At 41.4% G+C, this 12,500-nt stretch overlaps 1 protein-coding gene across 5 annotated transcripts in view; it reads right to left on the bottom strand.

The window, feature by feature from the left end:
* Positions 1–2,271: 2,271 nt before the first annotated feature.
* The window catches only part of pals1a (protein associated with LIN7 1, MAGUK p55 family member a), a 16,327-nt gene continuing 6,098 nt past the window's right edge, over positions 2,272–12,500 (bottom strand). For 3 of the 5 annotated variants that reach the window (XM_083550461.1, XM_083550462.1, XM_083550464.1), the window contains exons 2-14: positions 9,001–9,484; positions 7,652–7,860; positions 7,293–7,370; positions 6,982–7,131; positions 6,190–6,351; positions 6,004–6,081; positions 5,715–5,898; positions 5,135–5,206; positions 4,960–5,031; positions 3,776–3,943; positions 3,483–3,685; positions 3,287–3,397; positions 2,272–2,487 (exon numbers count right to left, since the gene is read on the bottom strand). In XM_083550461.1, coding sequence (XP_083406587.1) covers positions 2,311–2,487; positions 3,287–3,397; positions 3,483–3,685; positions 3,776–3,943; positions 4,960–5,031; positions 5,135–5,206; positions 5,715–5,898; positions 6,004–6,081; positions 6,190–6,351; positions 6,982–7,131; positions 7,293–7,370; positions 7,652–7,860; positions 9,001–9,436 — 2,100 coding nt within the window. In that variant the 5' untranslated portion in view covers positions 9,437–9,484 and the 3' untranslated portion in view covers positions 2,272–2,310. Of the gene's footprint in view, positions 2,488–3,286; positions 3,398–3,482; positions 3,686–3,775; positions 3,944–4,959; positions 5,032–5,134; positions 5,207–5,714; positions 5,899–6,003; positions 6,082–6,189; positions 6,352–6,981; positions 7,132–7,292; positions 7,371–7,651; positions 7,861–9,000; positions 9,511–12,500 lie in introns of all 5 variants that reach the window. The other 2 variants (XM_083550463.1, XM_083550465.1) reach the window with 1 other exon arrangement.

The following is a 12,500-nucleotide window of genomic DNA, read 5'->3' as shown; positions in this document are numbered from 1 at the left end:
GTGAAACAATTGCAATAAAAAAGTGAAATAAGAGCCAATAAATTAGGTTCCGCTTGTGTGGTGCGTAGGCCTTGTGTTGAAAATAAACTGCAACAATTCGTTATTGCTGTATATTTTGCCTGAATTAAAAACAAGTTCTATCTAATCAATGCAAAGGAAAATTAGAAATCAAAATCAGAGAACCACCAGTCAAAGCTTTGAAGGACACAAATACCTGTAGCTCAGACTGTGCTGCTCTATATGTAGTCCAGATTGTAGAAATGGGAAGTGTGGTTAAGGTATTGGACTTCTGCTACAATGTTTGTGGGTTCAAATATCATCATTGCCAAGCTGCCATTGTTGGGTCCTTGAACAAGGTTTTAACTGCTCAACTATTTTCCTGTCTGGATAAGGGCTTTTGTCAAAATGCCTACAATATAAATAATAAAAACACAATGCTCAAATATGCCAAAAGAACCTATGTTGGACTTCTGAAAGGAAGGTTGTGAGCTCCAATCCCAACCTCTTAACCCAAAAGTGCTGAGTTGTAGTGTTCAGTTGTAAACTACAAACTGTTTGAGTGACTAAACCTTGCACTTACTTACTCACCCACCCGCAGGGACCATGAGCAGAATTTCAGTTTGGTAAAATGCGTTTTGCATACAGTAAAAACCCTGCATAAAACACCACATACTATCAATCAGGATTTTAATTATTCACATGTATAATGCATTGAAATCGGTTTCTCAGACAAAAAAAGTTACATTCATTTGTTCTACTTCCAGTTCATTAGCATGTAGACATCTCGAAGAGGATCATAATATCGAATATACACGACCGCAGGAGGACAGAAGACGAACTGACCGCAGCCAGTGAACAGACGAAATACATGGTGTGAATGATTTATTTTGTAATATAAATATAGAGGTTGATTTTGCAATTGTAAAACAATTCAATAAAGCTGCGTTCCAGTGTGTTGAACCACAATATAATACTCGCCCGCTGACGCCATTTCGGAAAGACTGGTTTCACCTCATCTACAATCAAGTCAAACTCTGCACAGGAAGACGCACGCAGAGGTGAAGTTTTTCCCCGGAGATTTGCAACCGTCGATCGACGCAAAAGTCGTGGGAGAGGAAAAACAAAACAATCCCCTGCATGTAGTAAAAAACGTGCACATGCCACAGGACTGAATTCATGTGTGGCAAAAGTCCAGGCTGGTATTATTCTCAGGACGTGAACCTTAATGTACTGAAATACTGGTTACAATACTGGTCACACTTCTGAGGTCTGGAAGTGCATGCGAATACTGCAGCAGAACTCCTCCTCCCCCAACCCACCCTCCCACAGGCAAATCAGCTGTTTGTTTGTTGTCTCGGGAGAAAACGCTGAGTCGGGTGGGAAATGAAAGGCTCGTGTTACAGCTTTTGGTTTAAGTCCTTTTCATGGCTTGGAATGCTTGAAAAGTTTCGTTCTCCCGATGAGGATGATGGGATGTGGTCCCTCATCCACCAAGGGTCAGCAGTGAATCACAGAAAAAGCCGGACATGACCTTTCATCCACAAAAGCGCATGACTCATCCCTGTCCTTTATTATAATCTTCGGGCGTTAGTGTCATTTATTTCTTTGCATTTTTTTGCAACAAGTCTCCGTTGATAAATTAATATACAACCGAATGGATAAATCAACAGAATGAAGCGCTCTTTTAAAAACAAACAAAACCCCGGCCTTTCAAATGGAGGAAAATCATGCTGAAAGCAACATGCAGATCAGAAACACACACCCATCAGCAAGAAACTAAAAAAAAAAAGGCAAAGTTTTAAAAGTTATTGTGTCAGTAAGTAGTGTCTAGCTGAACATTAACCAAGCTCGAGTGAAGGAGCTGTGCGCAGAATATTTCCCTGCTGTCCGCCATTCCACATTGCAGAAGTGCTCTGCGAATAATGAAACAAGGAGTTTTTTTTTCTTTTTTTTAACAATTCTTTTCTATAAATAAACAGTATTGTTTTGAACTCCGCTGTAAGAAAGCACTAAGACTCGACTCTACAGTCACTACCTGGTACATTTTTTGTGTTGCTCAAAAACGAAGGCTGGTGTTAAGCCTGGTAAACAGTCTCGTGTATAAGAGTTCAGATGGAGGTTAAATAGTGTAGGTGCACAGAAAGCCACACAGCAGTCACCCAATCCACGAAACTCCACATCAACCCATGCACAGCATGGTTATGTTGGGTTGGGGGTATTTGTGTGTGTGTGTGTGTGTGTGTGTGTGTGTGTGTGTGTGTGTGTGTGTGTGTGTGTGTGTGTGTGTGTGTGTGTGTCTGAAGAATGATCTCAGCGCAGCCAAGATGAGGGAACCCACTGAGGCTCGGTGTCCAGTTTGTTAATGAGGCGCAGCAGCTCCTGATAAGCCTTGTCCTGGTCGGTGTTCACGATCGCGGCATCAAACAAGTGGCCGAAATTCTGCTCCATCTCCCTTGCTTTCTCGATGATGTCCCTCAGCTCCTCAGGCTTTCCAGAGTTTTCAAAGAAAACAAAACATGTTTCAAATGTTAAAAAATGTTTTGTGCTTCCTAAAATGCATAAAACGATTGTTGTATATTCTAATGGTCATGCCAGACAAGCTCTGAATCCAAAACAACAGGGATCCCCAAACTACACATTTAGAAATGTTTATTTTAAAACTTCCATGTTTTACACATATCATATCTGTATTTGATAAAGTTTGGCTTTCAAACCAAAAAATTCCCTGTAGTTGTCAATTGAGGCACCAATAGTTGCTGGATGTTGGAACTATCGTCTATCGAAGAAAAAAAAGCGTTACCAATAGTTATTCCGGCTTCCGATCCGCTGTCATTGCGAGAGCGACCTCTAGAGGTGAATCACTTACAACCACGTGCTGTTTGTTTTTACACGCAAGATATTTATTATTCATAATTTAATACATTTATTTGTTAGATTCACCCATCAACAGCATGCATTTGCATAAGTACATTTCAATAGCAATGAATATGGGGGGAAAAAATCGATTATAGATCTCTTGAAAAGTAATGCTCATTTGTCTGTATGGTGCATAACAAAATAATAAACTAATCTTCTATTAGGAGGCATAATTCATACATTTAAAATCATAATCTCCACAATAATACTGGGAATCCTTTTCTGTTACCATTAAAGAAAGGAAAAAATGATGTGGCCCTCACAGAAAAAAAAGGTTTGGGGACCCCTGTCATGTGATGCAATATACAGATGTTTCCTAACACTAACGTATCTCTTTCTGCAAGGGGAAAAAAAAAAAAGCTTCGGTTACCTTTGGGTTCTTGTTATCTTTAGCTAAGAGGGCACGCAGTCGTTCCTGGGATGGGGGTGCGATAAAGATGATATAGGGCTTGAGGTCGGAGCTGCGCAATACCTTTAAGGACTGAAGAACGAAATGGTTAAGAATAGTAGACAATGCAGCACTGCGATATTCCAGACCCCGCAACTTTTATCTCTCTCTCTCTCACCTGGGTGTGCAGACACAGAAGGCAGATCTTGCCACTGTTGATGAGCTGCCGCACCGAATCGGTGCTGGTGCCGTAGAGGTTCTTCTCGAACTCTCCCGACTCAATTAACTTTCCTGCTGCAGAATCCATTTCGAAGGCCTGGCGCGAGACGAAGTGGTAGTCGCGCCCGTGCACCTCGCCGTCTCTCCGGTTCCGTGTCGTGTCTGACGGGAAGGGAATATAAAAAAGGACGATGAAGCCACGCGTATCTGCATACGGCGCTCGCTTACCTACGGTCGAGACCCGATACTTACGAGGGACGGCACTTCCAAAGCGCTCAGGCTCACTGGAGAGCAGTCTCTGTCTCAGCTCATTCTGCCCGCAGTTCGGAGGTCCGATCAGAGCGATGGGTCGTTTGCGATTGGCTGGCTGGTGGTACAGAGCCATCTCCTCATAGGTAAGAATCTCCTCGTTGTCGTAATCTGAAACACAGGAAGATCTTTAGCTGTGCACATGATGTAAATGAGTGTACGAGTAGATTGGATTTGTGCTTTTTGTTGTATTTGAGGGAAGAACAGTTTTTCCATATACATATACAATTGATGATTATGAGACATTAAACCTGCATAAAGAACATTAAATGTTAAATAAACCCCATAAAAATATATATTATTACAGAAGTCCCAAGAAGCCACGCCCTTCCTGTTTTTTTTGTTACCATGGCTTGATTTTCTTGTGATCTCGACAAACATTGTTAAACATGTTCATACCTTCATTTTTCTCTGTATTCAGCGAAAGAGCATGTTCTAGAGGCAGCATCATGGTTAATAACCATACCCATTGTGGCAGCGGGTGTGTGGATGCACGTTGTGCGGGTGTGTGGAGAAAATATAGAGATTGTGAGAAATTGTGGCAGGGGGTTCGTGGAGAAAAATTGTGATCACGAGAAAACAAGAAAAAAAATGATAATGCATGGCCTCATAGGACTTCCATACCAAACTGATAATTCTATGTTTTTTTTTTCCTTCCAAAAATGTTTGAATTGCAACTGGCGCTACTGTTAGATCAGGCAAAGGAAATGCCATTTTGCATGCATGCCTTTTAAAGTATATACGTTTTCAAATGTGCATTTAAAATGTAAATCTGCACAAAATAAAATACATTTTACTCTGCTTAGAATACCTTCTGCGCATGAGTCGATCTGACGGCGAGACAATGTGATGACGGAAAAAGGAGTTTGGCGTTTCCTTATTTACATTTCATTACTGATTTGTGACGACTTTAATAATTTCCTGTAATTAACCCTCGCTACAAATGAAAAAGAATGAATAAAATGCAATCTTAACATTCTTGCATTATTAAATGAATTTGTTTGATGCAGCTTCATTAAGATGAGGCGATAAGGTTTTGGGACGTTGCGTGTTGCACTTGTAAACCCTGAACGATTCACAGTAACGAGAGCGAAAACAAAAACAAAGACAAACAAACAAAAACTTACCATCGATCTTATTTGCGTTGTACAGCAGTTTCTTTCGCTTCTTCTTGTTCTTCTTTGCACACCACAGCTTCCCTGATCAACGATTTTGGGGTGTTTATGGTGCAAAGCAGGATTCAAAATTCTGTAGCAGTTCTTTAGATATGACAAGTGACTGTGTACGTTTTATGGTGCTTACCTGATTTTTCCGGCTCTTTATCCTCTTCTATTGTTTGTTTCATGGCTTCTCTTTGCTGTTGGAAGGCTTTACCTGAATAAATGTTTTAACACAAAATTCCACGTTTTAGTGGGTTTGAAGAGTAAAGAGATATTTCACTTCCGCTGACTGACGGCCAAATCTGAGAGGCTTGGGAAGAGCTTCTTCCTACAAGCCACCAGACGTCTTAATGCGAGCATGCTGATGTCCACTATCCAATAAGCCCCTTTTTGTTATATATTTAGATATTATATTCAAAAATAAATAAATAAATCACTACTGACCCTTCGCACCCTGGACACAACCGCTTTAAACTCCACTCTTCAGGCAGGCCAAACTTTAGTTACCAAAACTGCCAGACCCAGAAACAGTTTCTTTCCCCAGGCAATCACCCTCATTAACACCTGACCTTAACTTCATGCCCTGCATCATATCTATAATACTGCACTGAACCTTGTGCCAAACCACATACGGCTGGAAATGTGTCCCAGTACTTTTGTCCATATAGTGTGTGAAAAAGATTATTTTGGAATGACATTAGAATCCATAATAAAACACGCACCTGGCACCAGTCCTGCAAGAGGCTGGTTCTCTTCATCTCCGTCTCTGTAAGCCTGCCACCAGTTAGGGTCGTCCTGGCTGATGATGTGTAAAATATCCCCCTTCTGGAAGCAGAGACCCAACTCGCGGCATGGTACATACGGATCGTCGGAAGGGTCGTAGTCAAAATGAGCTTTGACGTGCATCTGGCAAAAAGTAAAAATAAAGACACAAAGCGTTAGAAATGGAAAAAAATATAAAGGATTTCCACGATCACGTATGTAGACCAAGATCTAGTGTGTTAAACCCACCACAGTCTCTTTAATGGGAGGAAATTTAGTTTGAAGACTCGGAATCAGAACAAAGGTCAACGTGCCATGCATCTCTGCCTGAGGACACACAATTAAAATGCTTATGAATCACAAAGCTGTACATTTCCTTTAACACTGTTTGTATAATGTATAACGTCCGATTCCGGGATTTTTTTTTCTCCTCACCAAGATATCGAACACCTCGTTGACGTCTTTGCCACGGATCTCGACCCCGTTGATCTCTAAAATCTCGTCGCCTTCGTGAAGCAGTCCGCTTTGCTCTGCCGCCCCTCCTTTCACAATCCGACTGATAACCACGCTCTCCATGTCGTTCCTCACCGTGGCTCCCTACAGACACGTGGGATTGTATCAAGAACAAAGAAAAGCGATGAAGAATAAATCATGGTTCCAAAAACATTTTTTATTGCAAAATTCCACCCTTTTCCAAACTCAAATATGCAGAAATCTCTGAATACTTTTAAGACCATATTTAACATCTAAAATAATAATTTTTAATTCCAAATATAAAATGTCTGATATTGTAACGTAACACGCATGTCGGTATCTCTTCCAATCTTTTCCATGTGTTTAGTCGCGCGGTTGAGTGTCTGCTCCTGCTAGCTTCATGTCCACACTAATACGTTTTCGTTTAAAAATGCAGATTTATTTTTTTTCCTCCGCTTTGGCCTTCCGTCCACGACGGCATTTTTAGTCAACCAAAATGTAGCTTTTTGAAAAAGGAGGTGGGCCGTTTTTGATGTATCCGGATTGGTGTAGTATTTGTTTTATAAAAAGATATTTTTATAAAATCTATTTTATATTTTAAAAAACAAATTTTTTGTAATAGTGTTCCCCCTCTCCCCCACATACTAATCCAAACCTGGAAATCACTCAAATCCAATTCCATACTTTGTCATACAATATTTTTCTGAAACACATAGGAACCCTCTTAAAAGCAAGCTTTAGCTGTGTTCTCACCAGCGGGATGTCCTTGGCCTTCTCGATGCGTACGATCCGGACGGTCTCACCTCCCCACTGCGTGAGGGTCTCGCATGGGCTATCGAGAGGACCTGTAGACTCGATCTGCATCTCCTGCTGAGCCACGCCGTCGTGGGCAAGCATCAGCGCCTATGGGGGGAACCAAAAATGCTTACGTCTCGCTTCAGAGAAATCGTGGACGTAGCTATGTACGTTTATAAGCACGTATTCAGTACATGCATTGGGGTTTTAAACACAACCATAACTTTATATCAGCAGAGGAAGCAGCAGGGGATGTAAAAGATGCCCACCTGCATTTGAGGGCTGTTAAGCAAATTGCTCAGATCGAGACCCTCTTTCTGCGAGGTGTTGTGCAGCACGGCTTGAACCTGATGGAAAGAAAGCAAAAGGCCTTGATACTGGTTGTATTTTGCCTTTCGACAATGGTGTCACCAGGTTCGACTGCAAGTCAATGATCATATTGCAGTTCGTATCGTCTGAGCTTTATATCAAACTCCTAAACATACTGCTAAACTACCTGGAACAAGACTTTGTACTAAACCATTATATAAACAGTGGAAATGGGGCTAAAATACAGCAATCTAAAAACAGCATTCAACAACATTTATAATAATAATAATAATAATAATAATAATGAATGTTCTCTGACCTCATGCACAAGACTTTGTGCACAGTCTGTGAGGGGAAACGGAGGACTGGGGCGGTTCATGTGCAGCGCCACAGCATTGTGGATGTTGAAGGCCTTCTGGAAGTCAGGCTTCTGTACGAGGTGCAGCACCAGTTCAACGTCCTCCTGACTCTGAGCATCACTCAGACTGTGCTGTACCTGCTTCAGAGACATCAGCAACTCCTCCAGGTCTGTGCATGCACACCCACACACAAATAAAAAGAATTCAAGACTGCTCAGCTGGATGTGTATGAACTACATTCACTAAATGCTTCTCAATCGTTCATACATAAATTACACTCAAACGTGTAAATCTACAGACTAAATCCAGAGAGCCCTTAAAGCACAGCCTATATTGTTATAGCCTCGTTAAAAATACAACTTCCTATTAAATATGCCATGTTTGCAGGACAGGATGGCCTCCATTACCTTTGCAAATGCTCTCCTCTGAATGAAGAGCTTGGCAGTGTGTGTAAAGGCTTTACCCAGAACGAGGTGTAAGGGGAGTTTATTTGTGCACTGGGTGGGTGGCTGATGCTTAAATTCTCCTAATCTTATGACCTACTGTAACTTTTTTAGGAAACAACAAAATTCATCATTCATTCAAACAACAAACACATAGAGGCAGAGTTGAAAAATGGCTGAGAAATGTATATATCTAAAAAAAAAAAAAAAAAAAAAGTAAATAAAAACAAAAAGACAGTGCGAGTGTTTAAATAATGACCTCAGTGCAGGCTGAGACAGAAACACTCTAAAAAGGATTTTTTTAATTAAGCTAGTACTTACATGGGGCCCCATGCTCCCTTTCTCAGGAATTCACCAACATTCTCTCTCTCTCTCTCTCTCTCTCTCTCTCTCTCTCTCACTCACACACACACACACACACACACACACACACACGATGTGGCCTGAATTAAATAAATGGCACTTTACACTAGAGGTCGACCAATTCATCGGTTTTGCAGATTAATCGGCACCGATAGTTGGTTGCTGAAACTATTGGCAAAAATCCATATTGTTAGTTTTTCTGGGTTGCGTTATACAATACGCGACCTGCCTAGCTTTAGTTATTGTTCAAATCGATTATCGGTCGACTTCTACTTTGCACTAAACATGATTTTTATATCCACCATCAAAAGGTCAGCAAACTCTACAGGATGTCCACTAGGGTGAAGAGGAACCAAAGGAAATATGCTGAGCAAACATGCATGATATTAAAAAGTCAAGTTTATATAATTGTACTTTTATTGTTTTCTGACTTTTTAGATGTGTGTAACATCCATGGACATCCATAACTCAAAACTACCACTGCAATGTTCTGACATACTCACCCAACAGTCGTGGTGCGACACTAAAGCCCTGCAGTGCCCCAGGACCCTCCAATGTCTCGAATGTGGGGTTGTCAATCCCCACCTTGGGGTTTTGTGCCAGCTTTTTGAGGCGCATGGAAGAGTTGACCTCGAGGTCTTGGCGGCTACGGCCCTCCTCCTCCCGTCTCCTGCGGTCCTCCTGCTGTTGGCGGATACGTTCCAGCTGGGCGCTGCGCCGGACAGGCAGCGTCCGGGAGCCTAGGTCACCTGGGCAGTCCACAGCCATCTCTCTGTGCCAGTGACCGGACGAGTCCGAGGTGTCACTGGTGCCTGTAGCCCTCTCTTCTGACTCGCTTACATGGCCGTTCATGTGGGAAGTGGTCATAGTGCAGGCGTGCAGTTCACGTGGAAAGTTGTGAGCGACAGATGGAAGGCTTACGAGGGACATGTTCTGCATGATTGGAAGCCTGGGGCCATGACAGCCAGGTCAGAGGGACTGCTCCTCCTGAAGAGAGGAAGGAAGGGAGCTTCCTGTTAGAAATGGACACTACAATAAACACCTTACCATGAAAACAAACAATGAAAAAAAACAGAATTAGAATATAGGGGAACTCCCAAACCAAACAGCTCTCTATTTTTTTATATTTTTTTTTACACAAATTTCGGAAAGCACCAAGACAACGGTCAAACACTTTACTTTTCCAGCACACAAAAAATAAATAAATAAAATGGGATTCAAGGCTGTACCCAAAACTGTGTTTCTAAGCATAAATTATATAGACACTATTTATGAATTAATGATCAGATGCCACTTAATTCCAATAGTGCATCCTGGAACCATCTCTTTCCCAAGTAATCCATGCCTATGCACCCAGCCCTCCACATGATCGAAAAGAACACGTCATTCATCAGACCAGAGCACCTTCTTCCATTGTTCCACGATCCAGATCTGATGCTCACGCGGTGGTATACCGAGGTCAGCATGGGCTTTCTAACCACAGCTACACTCTATACACAGCAAATGCGTGAGTGAGTAGGTGTTCTGAAGATTTGTCTTATAGAAGTTTTATTGTCCAAACATATTGACACTTGGGCAACATCCCAATCTAATCTGACTCTTTCACTCCTCTAAATAATTAAACTGCACTCCCACCCTTACAAATGAACCAATCCATGGACACAATAATAAATCCCTCCGATTGTCTCCCACCTCCCAAATACATGCCAGTGGGTAGATTTGTGTTGATCTGAGTTTCTCAATAATAATAATAATAATAATAATAATAATAATAATAATAATAATAATAATAATACAACGAACTGCAGAATAAAGTCTTATATTATAGCATTAAAAATTGCTGCTAAAAATACATTAGATGTAATAAACATTTTGTTCATGAAAAAAGTCTTAAGTCAAACTCACACTACGTTATCGTCCTGAACATGTTCATCAATTCAAAAGAACCTCCGCGGGTCATGTAGATTAGAGCCTCTGGTGGCCAAATAGAGTAACTGCGTTAGATGCTTGAATGGTACACTTCTATCCGTGATGTGAATCGTACACATCAATGATGGACGCAGACTTTTTATTTTTGCACCGTTACTCATGCCTTCCAATGAATGAACAACACCTTATTGATTGATTTACAAATCACTATTAGTAACGTTATAGAATAAAAATAAGTGTGTCGTTCAATACATCATTAATTTAAACCATTTTTTGTATCATGTATTGTTTATAAACTGTTACATTTAATGAGATGAAGCCCAATAAAAAGAAAATCAGTGTCATATATTAGCCATTGGCTGCCCTGATTTCTAAATAACGGCATCAGCACCGGCCACAGAAAAACTTGTATCGGTCGACTTTTACTTCAGGGCCCCAACAGTGGCAGCTTGGTGGTGCTAGCGCTTGAACCTCTAATCTTCTAAACAGCAACCTAGAGCCTTACCATTAAACTTCCATCAGTGAAACATATTAATAAACAGCAGATATTTTAGATTTTACACAATATGGACTACTGGAGAGCAAATGCCCCACGACTTCAGTGTTTGTGAGACCAGAATTAGCCTTTAAACATCACATTACAGGTGAACAGACTTCCAGTGCCTAAGAGATACCTGATCTAACCTGTGACTCATTAAGTCTGGCTTCTTATCCTCTTAGACGTCCTAATACCTCTCTACAAAGTTTCTGCGGACGAAATGAAGTCTTTGACACAGATTGGGAGTGACACGCCACCGGTTACACCACACGCAAATCAGCAGAAGCGATCCAGCAGGAGTGGTCATGGTCATGTGACACCCCTGGCAGAAGAATAGATAACCTTTGTCCTTCTCTCCACCCCTCCTCCACAACACGGTGCATTCCTGCTTTTACTACACGCTGTTTTGTCGAATTGAAGCGCAAGCCTGTGCCAAATAGAGATTACAATTTATTCATTTACACTCAAACATTACGGCCTCAAAAACACTTCTACATGTTCTCTCGCCTCCCTCCATCAGCTCCGAGCCCTTCAGCCAGAACCTTCATAATCTCCAGCACCATCCATCAGTCCCACTCAGCCTTGTGGAGTGAATCACCCCTCATTCTCTTCTGCCCCTCTCTGCAGGGCAGAGATTACTGTAGTGTGCCGCTGCCCAATGCGTCACCATAGTAACCATTATAATAGCAACTGAGGGGTTGAGAATAAGGCTTGAGGACAAAAAGAGGGGGAAAAACCCCTCCATGCACACACTCAGACATATTTAGAGATGCAGACACATGCACAGAGAAACAGATACCATGAACAAAACACGGTCAAGGACAGACGCACACACACACACACACACCTCGTGCAATCATGCGGAAGAGTTCAAACTGTTCCGCATTCTTTTCTAGCCACTTATTTATAAAAAATGTGCATGGACTAATCTGGCAGGAACTTTGTGCGTGTGTGCGAGAGAAACAGTAAATAAGCATAAGATGTTAAGTTCAAAACCAATCATCAAAATTAGTGAATGAAAAAAAAAAAGATCAATAAATCTAGTTTTAACATAAAATGGAAGTTTCAGGCAGGTAAACACAAACACTAATGATGTCAGAAAGGTTAAAAGAACATCACCCTCAGAGGAACGGAATGCTGGGTAGCCTGGGAACAACATTCTTCAATAGAGCTACATAGCAAAAGAGGCCCATTGTATGCATGCTGTTCCCTGTCTGTGTGTGAGAGAGTGAGAAGAGAGAGAGAGAGAGAGAGAGAGAGAGAGAGAGAGAGAGAGAGAGAGAGAGAGAGAGAGAGAGAGAGAGAGAGAATGACAGAAAAAAGACATAGAGACAATAACAGTGTGAGAGATAGAGAAAGAGCAAGACAATGAAAAAGAAAATGACAGATACAAACAGACAATGAAAGAGAAAGACAGACAACGAGAGAGAGAGAGAGAAAGAGGGAGAATGAGACAGACAGACAAAGAGTGAGAGAGAGAGAGACAATGACAGGTAAAAAGACAGACAATAAAAGAGTGAGAGATAGACAGAAAGA

This window comes from Silurus aristotelis (assembly GCF_946808225.1).
Source record: "Silurus aristotelis genome assembly, chromosome: 9".
Taxonomy (NCBI): domain Eukaryota; kingdom Metazoa; phylum Chordata; class Actinopteri; order Siluriformes; family Siluridae; genus Silurus; species Silurus aristotelis.
This window is presented reverse-complemented; position numbering and strand designations above follow the sequence as displayed.